The sequence below is a fragment of the Alexandromys fortis genome, unplaced genomic scaffold (genome assembly GCF_014885135.2).
Source record: "Alexandromys fortis isolate MF-2015 unplaced genomic scaffold, M_Fortis_MF-2015_v1.1 scaffold_261, whole genome shotgun sequence".
NCBI lineage: Eukaryota > Metazoa > Chordata > Mammalia > Rodentia > Cricetidae > Alexandromys > Alexandromys fortis.
The window spans coordinates 1,588,848-1,614,551 of NW_026068144.1; the positions used below are offsets into that span (position 1 = coordinate 1,588,848).

The 25,704-nt window shown below is 45.9% G+C and overlaps 1 protein-coding gene and 1 long non-coding RNA gene across 6 annotated transcripts in view; one reads left to right on the forward strand and one right to left on the reverse strand.

Moving 5' to 3' along the window:
- The window catches only part of Sh2d4a (SH2 domain containing 4A), a 58,589-nt gene extending 45,083 nt beyond the window's left edge, over positions 1-13,506 (reverse strand). The window contains exons 1-3 of one of the 5 annotated variants that reach the window (XM_050126884.1): positions 11,956-13,506; positions 11,581-11,641; positions 6,837-7,207 (exon numbers count right to left, since the gene is read on the reverse strand). In XM_050126884.1, coding sequence (XP_049982841.1) covers positions 6,837-7,017 — 181 coding nt within the window. In that variant the 5' untranslated portion in view covers positions 7,018-7,207; positions 11,581-11,641; positions 11,956-13,506. The other 4 variants (XM_050126885.1, XM_050126883.1, XM_050126888.1 and 1 more) reach the window with 4 other exon arrangements.
- LOC126491326 (uncharacterized) lies at positions 90-11,217 on the forward strand. Its single transcript, XR_007589376.1, has 3 exons — positions 90-1,764; positions 2,540-3,249; positions 10,772-11,217. It is a non-coding gene; the product is annotated as an uncharacterized lncRNA (long non-coding RNA).
- Positions 13,507-25,704: the final 12,198 nt, after the last annotated feature.

Sequence of the window (25,704 nt, forward strand, 5' to 3'; positions counted from 1 at the left end):
TACAGGGCTGCCTGGAGATTCACACCAGCATGTGAGAAGATAATACGACCTGGATAGTATGACGCTTGGTGACTTAAATAACTCTCGTGTACAATTGGTACCAGGGGTTGTATTACATCTAGTTTCTGAGCTCCAGAAATGTAGCCAGATGGGACCAGGGAAATGTAACGTGTGATTAGGAGAGGCCAAGAAATACAGTCCTTAAACTAAAGGGATGGATATGGGGTCTGCTCAGGTCACTGTGGTCCACAGTTAGGTCTAGCCGATGCCTTCAGACAAGCCCCGGGTGCTGAGTATATGAAGGGGATGCCGCAGATGCTGGCCAACGCTGTATCCCTAAGACATCCACACTGGGCTTCCCCCCCGGGCTTCTGCTAAGCAGAGGAAGCTTTCCGTTCAAGCGTTCATGTGCTATTGGCCCACTTCCGAGTGCTGTCTCTGGTCACATTACAAAAGCAGGCTGCCAAACTTGATCTCTGCTTTCTGCTCTTCTCCAGATAAATGATCTCATCCCGCGGCCTCGGGAGTGCTAAGAACGGTTGAGGAGAGTGGGAAAGATTTGTACAATCTTTACCACGGGACCTAAAGGCCAGAAGGAACTCCTTGACCCTGCTTTCACAGGTAGAGACACAAGTGATGGGGGATCCCGGGTAGAAGGGGAGACGGCACCCTGAGTGCTCTCCTGGCAATAGGCCCAGGCGCCAACCCTCGCTGGTCTTGCAGTTTCAGGACATGCCATATGTTAACTCCAGAAAGCTGTCATACCTCATAAAATTGTCTCTATTACACACTCCTGAGGCCAGCTGTAATATTTTACTATGCCCACCTCTCACCCTTCACTTAGGTAACTCTCCGCTGTTATTAACAACAGGAGGCCAACAGTTAGAGCCCACAGTCGTAGGGTACAACAAGAAGCAAAGACTGGGAGCCCAGAGAGTCGTTGTTTAGCTGGGACACCATATGAACATCCCCAAAACGGTTTTCATAGAGTCTGCAGGTCACGGGTGGCAGTGATGACTCTGGGGGACAAGATCTTGCCCTAGGATGGGACGGACAAAGCCTAGAACCGCAGGTGTCCAGTGGAGAGTTTGACAAAGAGTGAACAAGAGCTCAGGAAGCTGAAAAGGGCCACAAAGAAGCCACATCTCCAGAATTCCCCGAGTTGGTACAGAGAGAGAGAGTACGAATCAGGTTGAGACTGGCCAGGTGGGCTTGGAAATTACCGTACCCATATTATCTTCAAAATCACTGGACTAGCTGACTCACAGAGAGAAGGAAACCTTGGAGAGAACCTTGGAGAAGCATGAGCTTCATTCATGGGCAGAGGAAAAGAATCCAAAATGTTTGTGAATTTATGCAAGTGAAGAATTCTGACTCCTGAAATAACTGAGTAAGGTAGAAGATGGCAGGGAAAGCCCTGCAGATGAGAGGGACGAGAAGGGCGGTACTAGGTGATGCTGAGGGACCAGGAATGCCGGGAATCTAGGAGCAGGCAGGTGACTGGGAATGGTGAGAACCGGCTCAGGCAGCAGGAATGTGTTCTAGAGTCCTTTGGTGAGGAGCAAAGAGGATTCAGCTGTTTGCTCAGCAAACATTGCCAGAATAGCTGTACATCCTGGCACTACTCTAAGGACCTCGGGGACAGAGAGAGCAAAAGCTGCACGGGAGAGCTCCTCAGACTGAGGAAACAGGCCGGGCTGTCCCTGGGCTGCTGGGAGACGTCCAGGATGCCAGGATGAAGGTCAAAAGGGAAAGGCTGCCGAGGTAGGTCAAAGGAAAGCCTTGGCTGCAACGTGGCTCAGCTGGAGGGGTGCTCACCTACATGACTGAGACTCTGGGCTCAGTTTCAAGCACAGCCACAATCAGGCGTGGTGGCTCACACCTGTGCGCCCAGTGCTTGGGAGGTAGAGGCAGGAAGGTCGGTTCAGTGCTAACCTTGGCTACTTAGGAAGCTGAACTTCATTCAGTCTGGGATATGTGGGACCTTGTAACTGAAAGAGGAGGAGGAAAGAGAAAGGCAGAGACTAGGCATGCAGAATCATGTGACTCCGAACACACCCCTTTACAGAAAAGGTATAAACTGAGAACTTGTGAATGCAGCATACACAATATCTCTCTTACAGTCTAACACCACCCCGCCATTCTGGATTTTCTGTCCACCTCGCCTGGAAATTATGTGCACACTTAAATCTGCACGTGGAGGGAGGGAGTTTGTATAGCACTCCACATAATTACAAGGTCTTCTGTTTCTCCAGTCTTTGAACTGTGACTGTACAACCTCAGGTCTCTTTATGATTGTTATCTCAGGGGCTCTTACAAAATTACTCTAAAACCAGCTTTTCTAGAAAAGTGGGTCCATCTTGTTTGGGGACTACATCCTAAGTCACTCCCAAGCAGAGACTTGTAGTCACACCTCGCTCTTCAGAGAAGTGTTTTCTCTGGACGAAGAGGTTCTCCCTCCTCAGAGCCATATGCAAACCCTCTAAGGAGGCAGTGCTAGACAATGCTGTATACAAATCGAGTGCCACGTCTCTTTCAGGGAAACGGCCAGACTACTCCAGTCCTATGCCCTGATTACAGGATTGCACTGCAGTGTTTGCTGTTTCCTATGCAATGGGTCCAGCAGGATACAAGCTGCCTGTGACAAGCCAAGGACACGTTACAGTAAACCCTTCCTGGGTTATACCAATCACTATATATAACCCTAGGTTATTCCTAACCCTTCTTTATCGCGAGTCCATTGAGTTCCACGAAAACATTTCACCAAGATAATAAACTACAGCACATTGCAAGAATTCAGTACTGGTATGTATGTATGACTGCCAAAAATAGGGCTCCTACCAAGGTACTAAGAGAGCCAACAATCCTAAGCTTTTTCTGCACACTGCCGCCCCAGAGGCCTCTGGAGTATCTTCCACCGCTCTCCTAAGAACCCTCAGCCTCAAGCAGAAACCCAACGACTAACGTCAGCTGCCAGGAACCTCTGAGTCCTCACATGATGGTCCATGTGCCTTCTGACTGGTGCGCGTCCACACCATACTCATCTTTAAAGACCGCCAGAGGCCATTCCTAGCTATATTTTATTGTGAGGCCATGGCAGTTCAGAGAAGGAACTTCAACATGATGCAGCCATACTAAGAGGGGGATTTAAACCAGATCTGTGACGGCAAAGCCTGTGCATAAAGAATATTTCTAATGTGTGAACCAAACCGAAATACTGAGAGTGGAAAGGGAGCCAGCAGCTAACAGGTGAGCTGGGTTGACCTACATTAAGGTTAATTACAGTGTTCTTTCTCATCTCATAGGGTGAGATATGGGTATGAACGGGCAGATCGGTCTCTGTTCATTTTAACAAAAGCCAAGGCGAATTTCTATCAAGTCTTCCTCAAATTACTGGTTTTTTTTTCTCCTATAATTTCTAATCCTGCTAAATGTGTTGGAGTTACTAACTCCAACGTCATTTTTAACTTAATAAAATTATATGCCTATTTTAGAGAGAAAGCTGGGTGACATGTCGGACATCACAGTCCCAGAAGCGACCGGCAGATGGCTGAGTGAGATTTCCGATCGAGTAAGGAGACAGATGCGATAAATCAAGACAGTAGAGCATGGGATTTAAGGGCAGCACGAGGGGTCTGGAATGCAGTGATCGCCTGGAAGGCATGCGATACCAGGGAGCTCAAAGGAAGGCAGACAAGGTGCTGAGGAAAGAGCTCTGATCAACCTCTCAGAAAAGCCTGGGGATTTAACTGGACTCAAATTCAATGCTGGTTCCAGCTCTTATGCATAGGAATTGCATCTTTCCATTTGTTTCTTTATTTGCAAGAATAAAGGGGACAACACTGACCTCACCGAGTTCTCACAAGAATCAAATCAAACAGTTTCAATGTAAAGCATGAACTTGCCACATTATAACAGACTAATACCCTGGGAGGGAAAATCTCCAAAGAACAGAAAAAGGCAAAGTAAAATCTGTGAGATTTAGTGACTGAGGATAGGGAAGGCCAGATGGGAGCCACAATGTCTCCCTGCCATCTGGCTTTAGTGGCAAGGAACAGAGCAGAGCCATCATGACAGACTGAGAGACAGGACCAGAGGTTATGAGGAACTATAGGAAAAGTTGGGAAGAGTTTTCTTTGTGGTGAGCTTGCAGGGCCATCTGGACGGAAACTCTGGTGCTGTAATGACAAGCAGACCAAAGCTTGGTGAAAAGTCTTTTGGTCATATGGGTTTGAGCATGCTGTATAGAGGAAAAGGGAATCAGCTGTTTGTCTGGCTAACATTTCCAGAGACCCCACTGCATTCCAGCTCTGCTCTGTGGAAGCCTTGCTTCCTGGAAACGGACGACTAGCTAAAGGAACATGCCCGTGCTAACAATAAGAGTCTGGCAGATGGAGATGGATCCAAGCCTTGCTCATTGTCCTATAACTGTAAAGAGACACCATGCCCAAGGCAACTCTTCCAAAAGAATCTATTTAATTGGGGCCTCGCTACGGTTTCCGAAGGTTAGTCCACTGTCGTCATGGTGGGGATCATGGCAACAGGCACGGTGCTGGAGCAGCAGCTGAGAGCTACATTGTGGTCCACAGACAGATAAGGGGCAGGTGGCAAAGCTAGGACTGGCTTGGGCCTTTGAAACGTCAAAGCCAATGCTAGTTATACATCTCGTCCAGGAAGGAAAGTGGGGAGTGGAGAAAGGGAGTGGGAGGGGTTTAAAAAAGAGTGAAGAGGGGCCACAGGCCTTTTATGGCGTAGCCTCAGAAGTAAGGCTCTGTACTGAGCAGAGGAATCCTTTTAAAGAGTTATATTCCCTGGTGACTAAACATTCAAATATATGATCCCATGTCAGTCATTCTCATTCAAACCACCACATTTATCTCAAGGGCAGATGGAGACACACTGTCCCAGCCACCAGATCCTCACCTGGCCTTTGGCCTCCTAGCCTCTGCTTCATTAAGAAGCAATGATAAACAGTGCAGGGGAACCACATCTTCTGCTTGTGCCTCTGTGACAAAGCACACAGGAAAAGCGCCGCCTTCTGTTTTAGATGCTTGCGAGGCGTCTTTAGTAACTGCTCCGAAGTCCCCTGTTGAGCTTGTCAGGTAAGACGTTTGTTCACAGGACCCAATTGGGGGAGAAATTGAAGCCAGGGTCTATTCCAGCTGTTTGCCCAAGGCAAGTTAATTCACGACTGAGCTTCCCTTTCCTCGTCCATATAATGTAAAGAGTGTTTCGCGCTGCAGGCCTGGCTGCTATTGTTTAGTGAGATTATATGCTGCAGCACTGGGCTGCGAGTCTGCATGAGACAGTGCAGGAAACACTAGCTGGGGTTCCTGTTTCCAAATGGGGGCCACATCCATAGTGACGACTGTTCTAACATTCTGACACCTAAAAACTGGTGAGATTAACTCAAATAATGCATCTAACCCACGATAGCTCAAAGTCTTTCTTACTCCTCAAATCTGGTAATTTATACCCTTTCCCCTAAGCACGCATGCAGCTTTGAATGCATAAGATCCCTAAGGGTTATATTTGCTTGTTTTGTCCTATAACACTGGGCAGTTAATACTAACAGTGCAGACATTTTGGGAGGAGAAGACACAAGGTACGTGCTTCACAGAGCATCTAAAACACCAATAAGCTATTGCTATGCTCTCTTTTTAATGTTGTACCCAGGACTTTTTGGTTACTGGTGTGGTGCTGTTGGTGCACTTGCCCATGCAAGCACCCTCACCCTGATCTATACCTCAGCCCTTAAACTGCATATGTTGTATCAGGTAATAATCAAAACACTCATATTTGTTTTTCTTATCAGCATATAGACCTCATAAAAAGAATTTTAGTTATAGTAGGGAAGCAAAGGCCACTAAACTGATTTCCACTTCCAATCTGTGTGTCTGGCAATCACGCCAGTGGGATTTTCTCAACTATTGAAATCCTGTGTGGTCTTATAAAATTTTATTTTTCCTGGCTTGATAAAAAAAAATGAAGAGAAATTAAGCATGAATATCTCAGTGAGTGACCTTGAAAACTGTGTGCCTGTCTGTGTGAGAGTGTGCACGTGTGTATGTGTTTAGTTAAGTACTGATCCATGGCAGACTCTGTGTGTGGGGGGGGAGGGGATAATGTGCACTTTCTATATCTGTGCAAGTATACATTTAGGTCAAAACAAATGAAGAGTTTCTCCCCTGATAGTCTCAAAAGAACCCTTTCAAACTCCTAGGGATTCGTTCAGCCAGGAAGAAGATCATTTGAGAATTATTCCACACTAAACAGATGCACGATTGCCATTTGCTTTCTTTAAGCAAGTTCCTTGCATTTTAACAGGCATTTTTTTTTAAATGGTCACTTTTAGTACCTGAGGTTGATGGCACATGGTCACACTTGCTGTGTAATTGCTGCAAACGTACTTTGCATTTTGGTGGTAAAGGGCTAAGGGGGATAAAGGCCTTCCTCAATGCCCCACAAGTTGAGACTGAGGAGGCTTCTTGTTTTTTGGAGGTGCTGGGATGGATGGACATGAGAATCTCACGTTAGGCAAGTACTCTGTTGCTGAGTTACACCCCCATTCCTCAGCACTGACTTCATGACATCTTAATGATCATCTGATTTTAGAGAAAAGACTTAGACATATATACTGCATGGTAAGGTTTCTGTGTCTATGTGTGAGCCGATGCAGGCTTCCAGCTAACAACCTGACATAAGGGGCTGAGCAGCATAGGATCGGGCCACGCAGTCACAGCTCGTGTGGCCAGCTAGTGAGAGATGTGAGCCCTCACAGCAAGGCGGCAGGCCTTCTGCTACCACACTCGCAGCGCAGAGGCGGCTACATTTACCTTTTTTTGGCCTGGATTTCACTGGCAAGCACTCCTTTCTTTCCATGGCTGCTTCTCTCTCTTTCCATCGTCGGATCTGTTCCTCCCTCATCTTGTAAAACAAGATCTGCTTCTGCTCTTCGCTGAGCTCTGCCAGCAGGTCAGGGTCTATGAACATGTCTGACAGTATCTGTTTCAGCATGCTTGCTGATAGCAAGAATGTCTACACCTGCAGAAGAAGCTTCTGGAAATGACGTATGCCACCAGCAGGCTGTGACTTGGGCACCTCCACAGACCTTCCCAGAGCGTGGAACACCTGGCAGTAAAGACTCACTGGGACAGGAACTCAGCAGAGAGGTTTCTTTCTTAAATGCTGTTCAGTGTGGACAAACCTGCAAAGAATATAACAGCCCAAATCAGGCAACAAAATGTACAGATTCTAGAAAAAAGCAGGCTAGTAAAGAAAGCCAAGAGGAAACACAATATAGTTCATTATTTCAAAGAGAAAGAAGAGAAAAGGCCAAGGTAATGTTTGGCTCGGAGTCTGTATAACCTCTATTCCATAATAGATACTTTATCAGGAAAACCCTAACTTTGAACACGCTGATCTCAGGAAAACAGAAATTTAAGAGAGGTTTGTCTGGACTCCTCCCAAAACACATCAGCATGACTGAAAAGAAGCAACAACAATGACAATAACCAAAGGTCACAAGAGGAAATAAAAATGCCCTCCCCGAATTTCAAAAGAAAATATAACATTTGAAATATTTTGAGAGGAACAGAGCCATTCTCAGAGGAGTCAAAAGAAGGAAGAAATGAAAGCCTTCTGTCCTGCTTCCCGTGTCTCCAGCACTGCATAGACACGACTCTGTGCTTTCTCCTTCACAGAGGACATTTCCAGAAAGCCCCGCAGAGCCAGGAGAGCAGTAAAGCACAAAAGAGAACACGCATGAACATTCTGGAAGATTACCAGTTCTTTCCAGGAACATAATTTAGTGACAGAAGTTTCAGGTGGATACTTGGGGGAAGCAGAGGTCACCGGCCTCTGCCTTTGATTTATACCTTTATCAGGCAGTTCCTTCAGAGAGAGGCTGAGGACCTGGGCAAGCCTGGTGTTACAAAAGCAACACCACAGGTGGCGCTTCCTCTAGCTCTATTTTACTTAGTTTTATGTGATTTAATGTTTTCCGATGCCAAACCTTCAGACTGTCCATTATATGCGTGCATTATATAACATATGTATGTCACAGGGGGCAATCTCAGGCGCTCCACCTTGTCTGAGAAAAGATTTCTCTTTTTCTTGTTAAGCACTTTGTAGACCAACCATGCTAGGTGACTGGAAAGTTCTGGGGAGTCTCCTGATTCCACCCTTCATCCCAGCAGAAGAACAATGGGATTAGATGCCACTGCATGTGGGATCCTAATCCATTCTCACGCCCTATTTCCCCACCCATGTCCTGGCCCCAAACTCTTGCACTTTTATCATTAGAAAGAAATCCGCAGTCCTTTGAGATAAGCTTGCTCAGTGGTCAGGTGCTCAGCACCTCAACAACATTTAGACTCACTAAGGAAGTATTCCTCGTACAACAGGGCCCTGAAGCTCCGCATGCTGTTCCCGCCTGCTGCCTAGCCTTTCCCACAGCACTTAACTACTGGAATTCAATGGAACACGATACTAAGAGGAAGGCTAGACAGCACTAAAACGGACACCATGACTGTAACTCTGTCAGGCCTCTCCCTGTCAGGGCCCCTTGGTAAGATTGCATACTGGTTTCCACGGGGTTATACAATGTAGTCGATGTCTTGTGATATTTTGGCTCCAGCACACCCTCACAGAATAGATCAAACCAAGACCATGCTAAAGGAAGGGTTTATAGAAGACATTCTTCTCCCACAGAAAGAATCTGGTTCTTTGGCACACAGGACTCCCAGGTCTTGAGGTAAAGGAGTAAGTAAATAAACGACTCTTTGACATTCCGGGGGCACTCATAGACAGCTGCGTTCTGTGACCTCAGAGGCGGATGCCCGCAGAACGGGACAGACAGGACAGAGGAGCTCTATAGCCTCTGCTCTAGCCCCAGTCTGTAATCACATGGACAGTATTAGAGGGTCAGAGAGAACTGAAAATCAAGTCTCCAAGAGCCAAGGGTGCATTCCTCTCATCCCTGGCCCAGAGTCCACTGGTTAGAGAGTCCGCACTTAACTCTTGCAGGCACTCACTTGAACACTTAGCAGCAGCCATGCTACTCTGGGAGTCCAGTCCTGTTTTACAGGTGAGGAAGACAATGACAGCCAAGAGGCTTGAAAGCAGGGCAGTTACTGAATCCACTTGACTGACTGCTACAAATTTACTCGCCCAGCCCAGAAGCAGGGTGTGATTTCACTTTTAACATTTCAAAACAAAGACTAGAAAATCTCCCTGGTTTGAGAATTGCAAATGTGCAGATACCTTACCAAGTGCAAAAGCCCAACTCTAATCAACTGTAGATAAGCTTAGAGGAGGCCAGAGAAGAAAACACCCCACCCAGGAAGGAGGCGGAGCTGACTGCCACACTGGCCTCCCTCTGGTTCTCTGCTTGCCTGTTACTTTGTGTCCCCAGTGCCCATTCCGTGGCACTCTGTGAAGAGGTTTGCAAACTCCTTTTGTTTTGCCTCGTGCAGCAAACAGGGACTTCAGGCACTGAGGTTGATTAATCAGTTTTGTTTTGTGGTCCTGAGGATTAAACCCTGTCCCTTGCACATGCTAGGCAATTTCTCTCCTGCGGAGCTACAGCTCAGCCCTCGTTTTGTTTTAGACTTTGAGACAGACTCTAAGTTGCCCAGGCAGTTTTGAATATACTCTAGACTTGGCAGGTTTTGGCCTTCTGTACTGACTGCCTCTGTCTCCCACGTAACAGAGATTATAGACCCTGACACCAGGGCCAGCTTAGTCATTCTTAAAAAGCAGACAAGGGGTTCCTGGTGTCCTGGAAGAGTACGAAGGAAACCCAGCTAACAAGTGTCTGTGGGTGTTGACTCTGGGCACCAGAGTGGACTGACGACTCACTCCGGAGGACTCTCCTCAAGGCTTCCCCACGGCAGACCCCCAACCCAGCGTGCTCATGGAATACCACAAAGGACACCAGCTCGGACTCCCAGCTTCGCCTCCAGTGATGTCGGGAGGTCAATTGACATCTTTGGACTCAGTTCACCAATCCATAAAATTAGCCTTGGAATCTTTGTCACTCGTGGACCGTGGCATAAAAATCTACCTTGAAGTTACCGAGACAAGCACAGGAAATAAAAAGGAAGAAATGTACCAGTCGGGGTTTTCTCACTTTCACTCCGACAGGACACTCACTGCTGACACCCAGAGACCAGACATGTTTGGGTGTCATTCTGAGAGCAGTTGTTCGAGATGCAACACAAAGCCCAGCTCCACCAACTTGTTGGTCTCCTGGGCGCCGTTCTTGAAAAGGACAGATAAGCCGCTAAAAGCCCACACCTGTCGCTTGCTCTGAAACTTTCTAAAGAGTTCTAAATTTGGTTAAGCTCCCAGGATACCTGAAGATCTGGTCTGACTTTCACACGTTCTGTTTTTCTATAACACAATGTGTTTGTAATTAATATGGAGCCTAATAAATAACAATAATAATAATACCCAAACCACAGCCCAATGTATCATAAAAATACTCTGGTGTGTATACCAAGTATATCCCTAAAGTTAAGAACTAGTTTAAATTCGATTAACTTTTAAACATCTACATCTTTCTTCAGGCTTTGGGTTTTTTTTTTATTCATTTTTTTTTCTTATTCGCTTCTATGATAATTTTGAGAATAAAATCAATTGCAAGTGGGGAAAGCTGTTGGATGCTTTGTAAATGTTCTCAAGTACCTAGAAAGTCGCGCCAAATCTTCACTTAAGTATGTATTAATTAAATTTTAAAATTATAAATAATTACACTGTTTTGTTACAGAGGCAAAGAGAAGCTTGTTGGAGAGCTGAGGAAGGAGCAGTTACACTGCTTCTATGGGACCACAGGGAAGAGCTTGAGAAAACCTACAAACACCTAAGACCCATGAAGCCCTGGGACAGGAGCGGCCCGGGATTGGCTCAGCTGTCTGGAGCTGAGTTCTGGATTGAGCCTTAATCCAGAACCGCAGGGAGGGGACACCACTCGCCCCTCCCTGTTCCACGTGGGGGCGCCAGCGCTAGGGTGTCCCTGCACCGGAATGCGCTCATGGAGTTATGCGTGGGCTGAAACCGGTTTCCAGGGCTCTCTGTCTGAAAGGTTTCCCGGTCAGGAGAGACCCCTGGATCGGTGCTGATTTGCCGGTACTGCGGCCGGGACCCAGCAACTGCAGCGGACCCAGACCTTCGGAGGTGGCTTCTGTCGGTTGCACCTGCCCCAGACCGGTGTAAACACTCACCGCGTGTGCACACACACTGCCCGGACGCCACAACTTCCCCCGAAAGGCGCCAAGTCGCCACCGATTCTCCTCCCACTGGAGGCACGCGGCACATCGATCACAAGCTCCCCTATCCTCCGGCCACCACTCACCCGGCCGAGGCTGCAGACACAGGACACCGGACACCAGCCGCCGCCGCGATAGCCGGTTCCGCTGGGCACCTGAGCCCGCCCTGTGCACAGTGGAGGGAGGGACCGGAGGGACAGACGCGGGGGCCAAGGTCTCACCACCCTTCTAGCCCTGACCCCTGTGCTATTCCCGTCGCGCTGGAGACCCACCGCCCGAGTCCTACTGCCCGCTCACCCGGGTCACCTACCTGCTTAGGACCCTGAGCAAGGTGGCCCAAGCACCTGCCACCTTCAGATTGCCTCCCGCAGCTGTCCAGGGAAAGAAAGGAGGACCGGCTGAGACCCAGCCAAGAGGGTAGGCTGGGCAAACACTAGGGCCCAGAAGGACCTCAGCGTCCAGCTCAGAGCCCTGGCCCGCCCCGCCGCGCCCACATGCCGGGGTGAGTGACTGGGCGCTCCCTCCGTGCCCCACCCGGGTGCTGGAGACGCTCCAGGGCCACTAGGCTAGGCTTGGCTGCCTCGGTCCAGCAACAGTAAGGCAATCAATCCTTGGTTAACCCAGAGCGCTGTCTGTATTCTGGGATGGTTTGTCCCGCCATCTCAGAGGAGTTCAAGGGACTTACTACAACAGCCTGGCCCTCTCCAAACTCCGCTTGCTAGGTGGAGGCCGCGGAGGCGGGCAGGCCCTTCTGGGAACTTGGGTCCCCGCAGGCCAAGTTGGCTCTCTCCACTTCTGCGCCTGCGATTCCACAGCTTGCTGTCCCCTTTCTCTTTTGTTGACATTAAGTAAATTATCAAACTCTGAGGCCTGTGTTACTCCAGGTGTGGCACGATCAAGGAGGAAAGCTTAGTGGAGTGGAAAGGTGAACAGGCCTCTTCCGGAGGAGAGGAATGTCAGGGATGTATGGAGGGAAACAGCGCTGGCTGGAGGAGGAACGACCTAGGACCACCATCTGTGGGTACTGAGAAGCGCTATAAACAAGAAGCATGCGTGGCTTTGTGCAGCCTATCCAATCAGTTTAGAAGCCTGATGTGCTGGCCCATGTTTGTCTTAGGCTTTCTGAGCTGCAGACAACCTTAACGCAGGGCTTAGTCTCCTCCGCTGCATTGAATTGCATGTGAGGATCCATGGCCCAGGGCTTAGTTTCTGCTGCATTGAATTGCATGTGAGGTGCTTTAGAATGGCCTGTCTGCCTCTGCATCATGGCTGCATCTGCTCAGCCAGTGTCCTCACACTCCCTGGATGGAAGCTAAGGAACTGGCCCATCAGCCAGCTAAATCTCATGGGACACTGATGTTATCATCGGTTTTTGTCTTCCACATTCCTTCTGTCTCCCTGTCCTGACAAGCCAGTCAAACAGCCGCATTCCCGCTCCCCCATCAGCTTCGCAGTTTCCCACTCAGGGTAGGAGCTGGGCCTGGCTTGCTCTGCTGTCCTGAGAGTTAAGTGAGACAATGCATGCAAAAAGTGCTCAGAGCATGGCTGGCTAGCATGTTCTAATGCATGCAAAGTGCTCAGAGCACGGCTGGCTAGCATGTTTGAATGCTCACTGCATGCCAGAGACTAACCCTAACCCTAGCCTTTGCACAAAGTATTCAGAAGAGTTTCTGGCGCGCAGTAAGTATTCAAACACAGTAGCTCATATTATTCCGTACCACATGCTATAATCTCACGTCCCCAACATTTCATACCAAGACTATGAATTATGTCTTCCAACTTACCTCAACTCTAGGCTATCCCCAGCCATCCTAGTCAAAGCATGCACCAGCTGTACCAGCATTGGCCTGTATGCCCAGTAGAACATAGCAGAAGTGATGGTATACCATTTCCTGGGTCAGCTTCTGGTAGAGGCAAAGATTTGTTATCCCAGCACTCAGGATGCTGAAATAGAAAGATAGCAGTTCAAGGCCAGTGTAAGCTACTTAGTTGCAGTGTGAGCCTGGACTCAGAGAGAAAGCATATCTAAAAGCAACAATGAAAAAGAAAAGTCTGTAGTTCTGTCTTTGTCTGTCTGTCTCTTCCCCCACCATCCGGTCTCTTTTACCCTCTGTGTCTCCCATACCCTTAAAACATTCATGCTGAGAGATAAGAATGTCCATATCAAGTGATCCATTGGAGAAATCCACCTGGAGAGACGCTAAGGAAAACCCACACAAGTTATCTCGGGAGATCCTCAGCTGCCCTCACGCTTTTGAGAAGCTACAACATAGGCCTGCAGCTTCACTGAAAAGTCGGGATATAGCTTACTTAAGCCACTCCCAAACTTCTGATCTGTATATACTTCAAGACAGGTCATTGTATTGTATTGTATTGTAGTAAGTCAGTAATTTGGAGGTAGTTTGTTATACAGAAGTAAATAACCAATGCACCCTCTCACTGGACTTTCTAACCCATATTTAATAAACATTTATGTACAGAAATGCCCTGGATTGTTTTTTTTTAAATATTTATTTATTTATTAAGTATACTATATTCTGTCTGTGTGTATGTCTGCAGGCCAAAAGAGGGCACCAGACCTCATCACAGATGGTTGTGAGCCACCATGTGGTTGCCGGGAATTGAACTCAGGACCTTTGGAAGAACAGGCAATGCTCTTAACCACTGAGCCATCTCTCCAGCCCCCTGGATTGTTTATTTAAACACTGAGCCCACACCTCAGCCCAGAGCTAAGAATAGAACATTGCAGGGCCCCGGCATCTGCACGTCCAATAAGTACCTGAGGTGATCCAGTCCAAGGCAAGGCCTCAGACCTATGTCCCAGGTCGTCCAGGCCGAGAGTGGAGCTGCCAAGTTACTTCTTTACAATAAACAATTGATCCAGCTCTGATCCACCATTCAGTTGCTGAAGCACTTTCAATGTCTGCCCTCTCTCCTGTCGGAGATTAAGGGCAAACTGCTGGCCACCTTGTACAGCCAAGACAGCCCAACACTGAGCTCTTCAGCCTCATGGCCTTGGGGCTGGATACCCTGCCTTTGTGTGATCTGCTTTGTTGTGAGCCTTAAGTCCCAGCCTCCACAGCTGCACACTGGGTCCACTGTCTAAAACACCTTACTCTAGGGCACAGCTTCCCTAAGTGTCTCGCCTCCCCTGAAGTGTCAACCTTTCGGACATTTATTCGCTTTCCCCTCTTCCTCCCACTCAGAAACAGTCCTTATTGCACTCATTAATATCAAATGTAGCAACTAACACACCTGGGAGGCATTTCATGAACACCAGGCAGGGGTTGGGCCATGTGGTGACAGCTGAGAGACCGCAGAGTCCCTGGCTCGGGTCCCTGATACCATGACACTGCCACATATAGGGCTACATACAGACTTCAGATCTCCCTTGAAACCATGGATGTCATCAGTGCCTTGATGGCCAGGACTAATACCTAGGGCTAGCACCGGAATCCAGAACCTGGGAGTTGAGTGAATGTCAGTCCAAATGAACACAGACCTAACACGAATATGGTAACAATTTACTCAACATGACTTCCATTGTCCCTCTTTATGCCTTGCTCCTCTTTCCTGCGCTTGTTACAATCTTTTCCTTCTGGCATTTGCATTTGGTTGAGGACCTCATGGGTGGCTCAGGACTGCCTAGGCCAGCACAGAGTACAGCGTGAGGCCAGGCACAGAGATTAGGATATGTAAGGCGACCCCTGGAGTAGTGCAAAATGGAAACCCTATTGTATCCAGGAAGATAAAAACATCTCTTAGTCATTTTTCTAAATTAAACAGTTTATGTTTAAGTTGCCCAGAAAATGGAAGTTATCCTTTCTATATAAAACACAATAATAAACACCAATAATATTTCCCTCTCATAGTGTGTTCCCAGCACTAGAAACCTAGACAACTTCCATGAACTCTTTAAGAAATGAGGTCTATTTGTCTCACACTGAATGTGAGTTAGACAGGAAAGAGAAATACCAAATATTTTAAGTTTGCGGAAAACTGATTAAATCTTAAACTAAACCATAATCAATTCATCGGTCTGAAACAACAATATTATAAACCAGCTGTTCCCAGCTTTCTGCATGCGATTAGATGGCATGTTGATTTATTTTAGGTCCTTCATGACTAGGGGCGGGGCTTTCCCTCAGGGTCATAAAGAGCAAGATCAACTGCTGGCTTTTAGTCCCCTTATGAAGTCAGTTGTCTGCTTCCTTTTCCGAGCACTTCCTTCACATGCTCCCCTTCTCAAGCACCCGGTCTCATTCGCCAGGATCTGCACATGGTGCCCTGTGTTTCTGTAACGCCATGGAAATGGCCTATGACCCAGAACTGCCGAGCTGAGGCTATGGCCTGGAATTAGACGATAACTCACGTGGGTCAGAAGCTTCCTCTAATAGCCTCTGGTCACGCCTGCTTTTGTGGAACCCAAAGCTGCAAGGAATGGCAGAAGCAAGTCATCCCTAGTCTCCTGCCTCACCCCTGGGACTTTCCAGATCCTGCTGAGCTGAACGTCAATCATCTCCCAGAGTCAGAAACAGTTTGCCATAGGATAACCAATGCCTGACATGCAGCCTTTGCAAAGATCATGTGACTTCTACTAGTTTTGTGCTGAGATTTATGCAAATGAATACTTAAAAGTATTGTTTTAAACAACTCAGTGATATCTTTCTTAAAACTTATCTCTTTGCATCCTGTTACCCTGCACCCCATTTATTTGGCTGCTTCAAACACAGACATCATGATTTTCTCATATTATCCATGAAAACCCCAGTCTGCCGAAGGCTGAGAACCAGTAAAATTCAGAACCAGAAGATGGCTCTGTGGGTAAAGGCACTTACCACACAAGCATGGCAACCTGAGACTGATCCCCCAAACCTAGAGAACTGGTTCTGCAATGCTGTCTTCTGACCCCCACAGGCACACTGTGTCTCAAGGGCACCCCGATCATATATACACATATGCACACAAACACAGTAACAATAAAGAGGTTTAAGTATTTTAAATCAAAACTATCGGAAGAGGACTTTGAAGAGGTAGTCACAACCTTCTCTATCTTGGTCATCTTCTTGGTTCTGGTCTACAGATACTTTTTCCAGCTCCATCTGGGGTAGATGCCCCTCCATCCGGCCTAACATGGAGGAAGGTGGGAATCAAATGACTCCTGAATTCAGTGTCTGGCTCTTCACAGACACCCGCTTGTGTACGTGCTGATCTCCTTTTACTGTTCTGGTGATGAAGCTTCAAAGTTCCCTCTGATTCTGTCACTGAGGACAGCATTTCCTGAGGCCGCACACCCATGTCCTCACTTACTTCCTGTCCCTCCTTAAAGTATCTGACAATCTGTCTTCCAGGACACCAGGGGCTCCCAAACAACCATTTCTTTAAATGATGTTCATTTGCTCTCATTTCTACCTGCAAACTCTGCCTGTGAGCAAAGACGATTTGTCCCTGACTTCGAATGTGTGTTCAAGTAGAGAAAGGCGCCTATGGCCTCTGTGGTAAGAGTCATTGTTTAGTTAAGGCTGCGCCAGAGTAGAGTTTTACTGGCATGCTGGTATTTTAATGACAAGGGTATTTTCACACCGCACACATAGGCTTCTGGTAAGAGGACCTAGCCAGTAACTATCAGATCATGCTCCAGAAAGGGAGAAATATAGACATTTGAGCCCTTAGGAGAAAGGAATCTATCCCCATATAGAATTTAAGCAGCCAAACTTCTCAACCCTAAATAAGGAAAAACACTTCCCATACCTTTCTGAGATATTCAAAGAGGAGATGTTTTACAAGCTTCAGGGCTAGGAAGAATCTACATATTGTCTAGACTTCTTTAACAGGTGGAAAAAAAATACAAAGGAAAAGGGAGATTAAATGCCATGAAGTTGGTTGGTAACTTATACATAAACGGCAGAATTTGGGCTTCCTAGTACACGGCTTTAACAAAGTTGTCACTCGTTAGGCTGCTCATTCCCTTATTAAACCCAGGGGCAGACTGAAGACTACCACCCTCTCATCTCACTCCCACACAGAGCATCCCTGCACATGCTCTGTCCCCCTTTTCCTTCCTCTACCCCCTTTGAGACAGAATGGCCCAGTGTAACCTAGGGTGCCCTCAAACTCATCATTTTCTTGCCTCATTCTCAGAGTGCTATGATATTAAAGGCATGTACCACCATGCCCAGTTCTACCTCACCTCTTGATAGGGCCATTGGGGATCACGTTCTGAGCTTCCGGGATGGCTGATGGTGTGTAGGCTGAACTCTATCTAGGCCCCCAGATGCAGACCTGCGGGTCAGATACCAAGCTTTGGAGATCTTTCTGGAAAAAGACAAGGCCCTGGCCATGGCTTCTCAGTATGATAAACAAGCAAAGCAGCCTATCAATCCCAAGCATTTCCCAAGGCCAGCTCTAAACAAGAGAAGAACTATGAGGAAAGCAGAAGAGAGGAGAAGACAATGAGAAACAGAAGAACCGACATCAAAAGGTGAAAGAGGGTGGAGGAGATTTCAATGTACTTTGAAGTTTGGACTTTTGCTTTTAATTGATAAGAGAACATGTGGGTATAGAGGAACTCAAGAATTTGCCTGGGTTAGCACAATAATTCGGACCATGACAGGTCTCAAGACTTCTAACACCTGTCCAGGCTCATTCCCATGCCCAACACTGTCCACCGAACTCCCTCGTTCCTTCCAAGGAAACTGTCCCAAGAAGGGGGATACGAGACAGGAAATGCACACCTGCAGTTTAAGCGTTGTGCTGGTGGAAACAAGATGATGGCATCTGGAGGCCAGCCTGGGCTACACAGTGAGTGCCTATTTCAAAATAATGTTGCCTGGGTACATAGTTCAGTAGCGAGTGTTTGCCTAGTGTACACAAGGCCCTGCGTTCAGGCCGCAGCAATACAAACACTCAGACAGGAGCAGGGGTTGGTCTAACTTCAAGCCAGTCACTTGTAAAGCTCTTAGTCGTGTTTGTTGATTTAATTAATTAATCTAACTTGGCCTAGTCCTAGAGAAACACTGCCTCCTGGAATGGTCTAGGCAGGCTCAACTTCTGAAAATCAGATCCTTGAGCCTGTAAAGATTATCACAACCCTTTGTGGAATTCTCTTAAACGAAGAAATGTTTCTGCAGCTTTAATGTGCTGAAATGGGGTGCATTGTGTGGGAACAGCGAGGGACCCCTGGAAAGCAGACCAGAAGCTCACCGCAGCTTCACACTTCCAATTTTACCTTCTGCGGGTTTTAAAATTATACGTTCTTATAAAACTGATGAATAAATATAATAAATGTATTTATTGACTGTCAAGTCTAAGGTAATATGCGTTCATGAAGCTGCGGAGTCTCTGAGTCTGGTTAGTCCTGGTGTAGAGCGCTTCGTGTATTTGGACATTTCACAACTTCTCAAATTGCCATCCATCCCGAGCACGACAAAAATCTTTTATCTGCGTGATGTGAGTGTCACAATTTTAAGTAAAAATACTGTTTTGAAATACAGCCTTTGAAGACCACTAGCATGGAACCGTTGTCATTTCTATGGTTAGTGTTATGATTTTAATTATATAGCCTCCTAAGCTGTTCTTCCACAGTTTCACTCTTCAGGGCTGCCCAGCTGATTGTAAATTACACCCTTTGTGCACTGTGTTTGTTTTCTACCCTTCTCATGACCGTCGGAGGGCACCTGGAGAAAAGGTGAGTTCCAGCATTTAACTCGGCAGGGAAGGCAGCCGCCTCTGGTGCTGCTCCCAGTGAGAGTCTGATGCTGAGAACATCCTTTACTCTCTTGTGATCCAACAACAGTATTGACTGCAGTTCTGTTTCATCTAATGCCTCTTACTTCTTCTTAAGAGATACAGTTCTTTCCTTTTAACTTGCATGTCTTTACTAGTAGGACAAAGAAAGCAGACAAAACTGAGATCGCTATTTCCAGTTTTCTCCTCCTACTCAACATATACAACCTATGGGTGCGCAGCTTCCATTGATAAAGTAAAAGGGAAATGAACATAGTGCCTGCCTTTATCTCTCGGTGGGAATGAGTCAGTCTGTGATGACCATGGCTAGACGACTCAAAAGGAGGAAGTATCACAAGTGAAAATCATTACAATGATTTTTAATAAGAAGTGTGACGTGTGAATGGTGCATAGGCTACATGTCAAAGCTATGTGTATTACAGGGAATATTTCAGATTGTTCTTGAGAAAGAATGTGACAGAAATAGGAAGGGGCAGAAATAGGAAGGAAGGCAAAAAGACTGTTCTTTTTAGTTAGTTAGTTTGTTTTCCGAGACAGGGTTTCTCTGTGTAGCTCTGGTTGTCCTGGAACTCACTTGGTAGACCAGGAAGGCCTCGAACTCACAGAGATCTTCCTGCCTCCTCCTCCCAAGTGCTGAGATTAGAGGCGTGCACCACCACTGCCCAGCAGCAAAAAGATTCTAAACACAAGGCTTGAAGTAAGAAAGACAGCTCTCTATAGAGAATTTATATTCAAGCACAATAGGGTTAGGGCAGATGTGGAGACTTTGGGACTAGACTGCCATGAACCAAGAATGGAAGACCTAAGATAAGATTTTGTTTTGTTGTATTGTGCTTTTTAAATCAACCTTTGGTGACAGTAAGCAGAGAGTGCTGAGTTTTGGCACAGTTAATATGCCAGTGTATGCTGAAGCTGAAGGCAGGGTGAGCTTGCAATGCCAGTAGCGATGTGTGTATTAAGACAGGGGGAATGGAGAGGCAAACACATGGAAGTGTGGGCTTCAATGAGAGTTGCAAATTGGAAAGAGAGTCAGTAGGAAAAAGACTTCAGACATGCTTTCAGCTCATGTCCTAAGTTAACACATTAGAATAGCATTCTACAACTACCTTAGTTTCCAACCATTGGGCCTCAAGGGAGCCATTGAAGGCACAATGCAAGAAGTGGCCAGTGACCAGCTATAAGAATTTCTCCTTTACACTGCATGACGTTCTGACTTCGTTGGCTTGTAAAATCATTTCCTTCCACAGATTCATGCCCAGCTGGATGACCTGGCTCAGATCTGCTGCAGAGTTTGTGAATCAGTATTGACTTCATTGTCATCTTGCTCATGCATCCCAACAGCCCAATCATGAACCAGCCTTGTAAATCCAAGAAAATCCCAGGCTCAGATGTTTCAAAGTACTCAAACCTTGCAGAGGCTGTTACGCTAGGAGACCAACAGCAAACATTCCAGATGCAGCAATTCTTGGCCTTCACTTTGGCTATATAATGGACCTGTTTGAATTCACCTTAGAGTCTAGGAATAACCCACCCTGCTCACTAGCCTCCCAATGGAGTGTATTCTGAAAGGAAATCTGCCCTGAACACCAATTAATGTTTGTCATGTTTATTATATAAGGTAAATCTCAGTGGTCAATGCAGTTACTTTATAATTTTTATACCCTTTAAGTTCCTTTTGTCCTACATATTATTAGCTAAAGAATAGTTGGAACTTATGAAGCCAGGTCAAGGAGGTGTCTGTTGCTGTCCGTCTGGTGTTGTCCACGATGGAGGTGTCTGGTGTTGTCCGTGATGGAGGTGTCTGGTTTTGTCTGTGATGGAGGTGTCTGGTGTTGTCCCTGATGGAGGTGTCTGGTGTTGTCTGTGATGGAGGTGTCTGGTGTTGTCTGTAATAGGTGTCTGGTGCTGTCTGTTGATGGAGGTGTCTACTGTTGTCTGTGATGCTGAAGACATTACATTTTAAGGCTCTAGGGTTTTAGAAAATTTTATTTTTCAGGGCTGAGGAGACAGCTCGATGGTGAACCATCTTTGCTGTACGAGTATGAGGACTTGAGTTTGATTCCCCACCATCTACAGTTAAACATCAGATGTGTAATTCTTCTGGTTGTGTAAGTGTGGTCTAGTGCACATGGGTGCTTGTGCACTTACCTTGTGTTATAACAGAGCTGGTGCTGCATGTCTTCCTCATTACTCTCCACCTTACGTTTTGACACAAGATTTGTCATTGAACCTGGTGCTCACTGGTTGGTGAGACTCTGGCCAATAAGCTCCATGGATCTTCACTTCATCCTCTTCCTGGTAATTGGGGTTACAGACACAGAGCACCAGGTCTGTCTTTACGTGGGTGTACTTACTTCCCTATGCTTTCATGGCAAGCACTTTACAGTCTGATCTGTCTCCCCAGTCACCTCAAAATATCTTTATTTTGAAAAGATTTTAATTCTCATTAAGCCTAATGGCATAATTTAATAAATAATAGAATGCAGGATTCCAGGAGTGTTGTTGTTTTCAATGATTCAGAATCTCCTGGCATGCTAGCCCTCATGTGCAAACAACTTAGGCATCTCTGAAATCCACTTTAACATTCTTAGCCTGGGCCATCTGACTTAAACAAGGAAGTAGGTTGGGCATTAGGATAATAGGTCACTAAGTCAGTCATTTAGTCTCTGTTTTGTTTATAAGATTCGGGTTGGGCTAACAGTCGAAATAAAACTCAAGGAGATTTCTTACCTATTCATTTTGTAACTCAAGAAAGCCAGACACTTGTCACCTAGAGTTTGCTCTGAGTTTCATCACTGTCTTAGTTAGGGTTTCCACTACTTCAAAGAGACACCATGACCACAACAACTCTTATAAAGGAAAACATTTAATTGGAGCTGGCTTACAATTCAGAGGTTTAGTCCATTATCATTATGGCAGGAAGCATGGTGGCCTACAGGCAGACAGAGCTTTGCTGTCAGCATCAGAAGCTGTTAGAGAAAAGAAAGACTACCTTTTGACTACAACTAAAAAGCAACTGTAACAAAGCCCAGGGGCTTCACTGTGTAATCAGAACAAGTCCAAGGTTGAAAAGCAAAAGAAGAAAGAGCTGCCAAGGGGAAGGCAAATATCCAATGTGTTGCAATCTTTGAAATTGGAGCTGCTGGTGGTGCAAGTAGCAGTTGTTCAGCGGCAAGTCGGTGGGAAGGGGAAATGGGGCTGACAATACAGCCTAGAAAGTGTGTTTTCCTTGGGTGTAAAAAGCGATAAGAACTCTCCACTGCCTGCAACCCCAAATGGACACCTTAAAAAGATTAGGGGGCGGAGTCCTGCATGTTCTGTCTTTGCATGGTTGTCTTTGCTTAGTTGAGGGACTATTTTATGATCTTCTTCAAAGCAAGCAATCACCAAGCCGAGCTAAAGGCCACCACGTAAGTCACCAGAAGTCAGTTGACCAAGTGAGAGTCTCAAGGACACTCATGTTCCATTCCTCTCTACCACTAAACAAAATACTAACAGGATTCCTGAACACCGGGCCAGAAATTACAGAAAGTTATTTGCTTAATTAATTAATGCTGAACTTTTAACTCTCGGCTTAGACAAACACATGGGTCCCAGGGGCAAATGCTTTCATTCACGGAATCTGAATTCTCAGAGCAAATGTCATCGAGTACAAAGACTTTTGTTTCATTTGTATTGTTTTAAAATGGCTTTATTTGCTTTTTTTTTTTTTTTTTTCAAGACAGTGTTTCACTATGTAACAAAATGTTTGGTTGTTTTTAAAGGTGAAATCAGAAGAAAATATCACAATGTGTAAAGAATGTTATAAAGATGCCAAACAAAAATGGCTTCCTGGCTAGTAAGAGCTAATGCCATCTAAAGGAGGCTGGGTGGCATTGGAAACAGCAGCATAATATTGATGAAGAATGTGTTATAGTGCAGAAAGAGAAATCTTTTGGATATAAATGCTAGCTATAAACTACATACATGGAATTGGCCGTTATTGAGACATGAAGGATCAGCAGGTTCTTTTTCAGCCTATGAGCTGTATCTCCAAGCATGAACACTCTCAGTAAGAGTCATACCTGTATCTATCAGTTCTGACTGAGAGAAAGGCTGCTTCTCTTGTACTGCATTATAATGGTTTGGATGAGAAATGCTTCCCTGTGGACTCTCATGTTTAAAACACTTAGTTCCCAGTAGGTGATGCTGTATTGGGGCCTGTGAAACCTTTACAGGGTGGAGCCTCACTGGAGAAGTGGCTCACTGGGTAAGGGAGTAATCTTTCTGGATGCTGGTACTGGCCCTACTTCACCCCTGCTTCATGAACGTAGCTGGACTGTCACCTGCTACCTCGTATTCCGCCAAGAGCTGTTCTTACTGTTATGCCTTTCCCGCAATGATGGATTGTATTTCCTTAAAGTGTGAGCCAAAGCAAATCCTTCCCTCTTAATGTGTTTCTGTCACATTTCATATCTTAGCAATACGAAAAGTAACTAATACAAACATCCCATGTCACAATGTAACTCCAGTTCCTGCTCTTTTGTTAAACTGATTAGAAGCCTGCAGAACTTTGGTTCTTCCTTGCCTGAGATGTGGCTGAGACATGGCTGCGGCTATCTAAGCTCTATGCTCTCCTGTTTACACTGCCAGAATGCACTTCCCTATTGCCCAGTGCTGCAATATTGCACTCATCTCTGCTAGGGAGCCCCTCTCCTCCCCCAAGAGTGTCTCTGTGTGATGATAGCCTTCACAGAGACAGACAGCCCCTTTCTGGCATTCCCGACTGGAATTCTTTTCCCACTAGAGTACAAAAAATGTTCACAATTCCACTTCTGGAAGAAACAAGTAAGTCATTAGCTACCATACACCTGTGGTTTTCGAAATGGGACCCTGGAAGCAGTTTTTTGAGAGATGTCTCACAGTTGAAAGATTGAGCAATATGATAACAGCTTGGGGCAAAATAAAGGCCACGAGAAGACAAGGCTGGGATTGCTTGCATGGGACCAACAGAAAATCAAGTCAGTCACAAGTATCTCGGTCGTGATGGGGCCAGTGGTTACGAGGTCTCCCTCTTAGCTGAGAAGCTGTTGACAACTGACAGAGTAAATTTTCTTCAGGGGTGTGCCCTGGTCCCACACCCATGCACACACAGACACAAGAGCAAACTCTGGAGATTTTTAAAAGAGAGCTCTTTTTGATAGTCCATTTTAAAATTCATTAATTTTTTCCACATAATATATTTTGAGCCTATCGTTTCTCCTTTTCTATATTGGTTTCAGATTATTGAGTGAGTGGTAACTGAGAAATGAGTCCTCTACTGAGAAAGAGAATCCACATTTCATGGAGTTAATAGGAAGTGTTAGTGTTGGCTCCATGTCAAGAGCTCTTTGAGTTAGATTAGGTATGTCCCCAGAACTAATCATTTGAGTCATGTACGATTAGGAAAAACTAATATGCAGTAGCAAGCCAAAATTAATTAGTTAACTATTTTATTTGTTTGTTTGTTTGTTTATTTAGTTCTTGCCAGGCTAAATTAGTTATCCATTTAGACAGAAGAAAGAGTGAGGCTACCTGGAGACTTTTTCATATCATTACAGACAGGAACTCACTTCCTTCAGTGAGACCTCACTTCCTCAAGTCTTCACAGCCTTCCAGATAGCAACCCCTGGTGGAGTTCAAATGTTTCAAAGACCGGAGCCTTATGAGACACAGTCCACACTCAAACCATGTCTGTATATCTGTACACTGGAAAGATACCCAAGGATTCTCCCGGTTGTAAAGCTATGTGTGGTCATGGCTTTATAGAGAGTCATCAGTTTGTCTTGCTGCATAAACTCATAGATTAAAAATAACCCATTTCTACCCGAGTTTCCTTATTTATACAATGAAAGACTTGTGAGGAAATGATCCAAAAGTCCCAAATTCTACAGTTCCTCAAAGCTTGAAAAATAGAAAAACATGCAAATAATTTCCTAAATTTCAACAGTCTGTTTATGCTTATAATAAACTGGGAAGATCTCAAAATGCCAAGAGCCCAGGTCTCTAGTCTGTAGCAAGATTTTCTCAAGAGTCAGTCTATTTCTTTTTCAGACACCTCACAGCTTAACATTTTAGTGTGGAGCAAGTAAGACTTGAAATTCTGGTTGTATCAGTAGGGCTAGGGGTGTGTTTCTATATTCATTTAACTTTTTGTTTTTCCTTCCTTAAAGTTAACCTGAAATCACAGAACAGGCCAGTCATATTTAGCCATTGCTGTGGTTTAGATGTACTTAGTTGCCCTAAAATTCTGTGTAATGGGAGCTACGTTCCCAGTGCAGCAATACTGAGGCACCTGCAGCTTTAAGAAGTAGAGCAATAGGCATCTAGGTCATGAGGGCTCCGCCCTCTGTGATGGGCTGAAGCTGTCTTTGATGGCTCAAGCCTCTCTGAAGAGGTTCACTCAAAACTGAGCTGTTACAGAGGGAAGCCATTCTATACACCGAGCCCTCTGCATGTACCCACTTCCCTTTGTGTTCCTCTGCCATGTTGAGACACAGCCCTGGATCACAGCCATTGTATCACCAGGAGCCAATGCCAACTTCTAGGATCTTCCGGCTACCAGAGGAGTGAGCCAAATAAACTTCTTTACTTCACAGGGTACCCAGCCTATGCGTGAGTGCCTGTCAGAACACGTGTGTGTGTGTGTGTGTGTGGTGTGTAAGGAGGC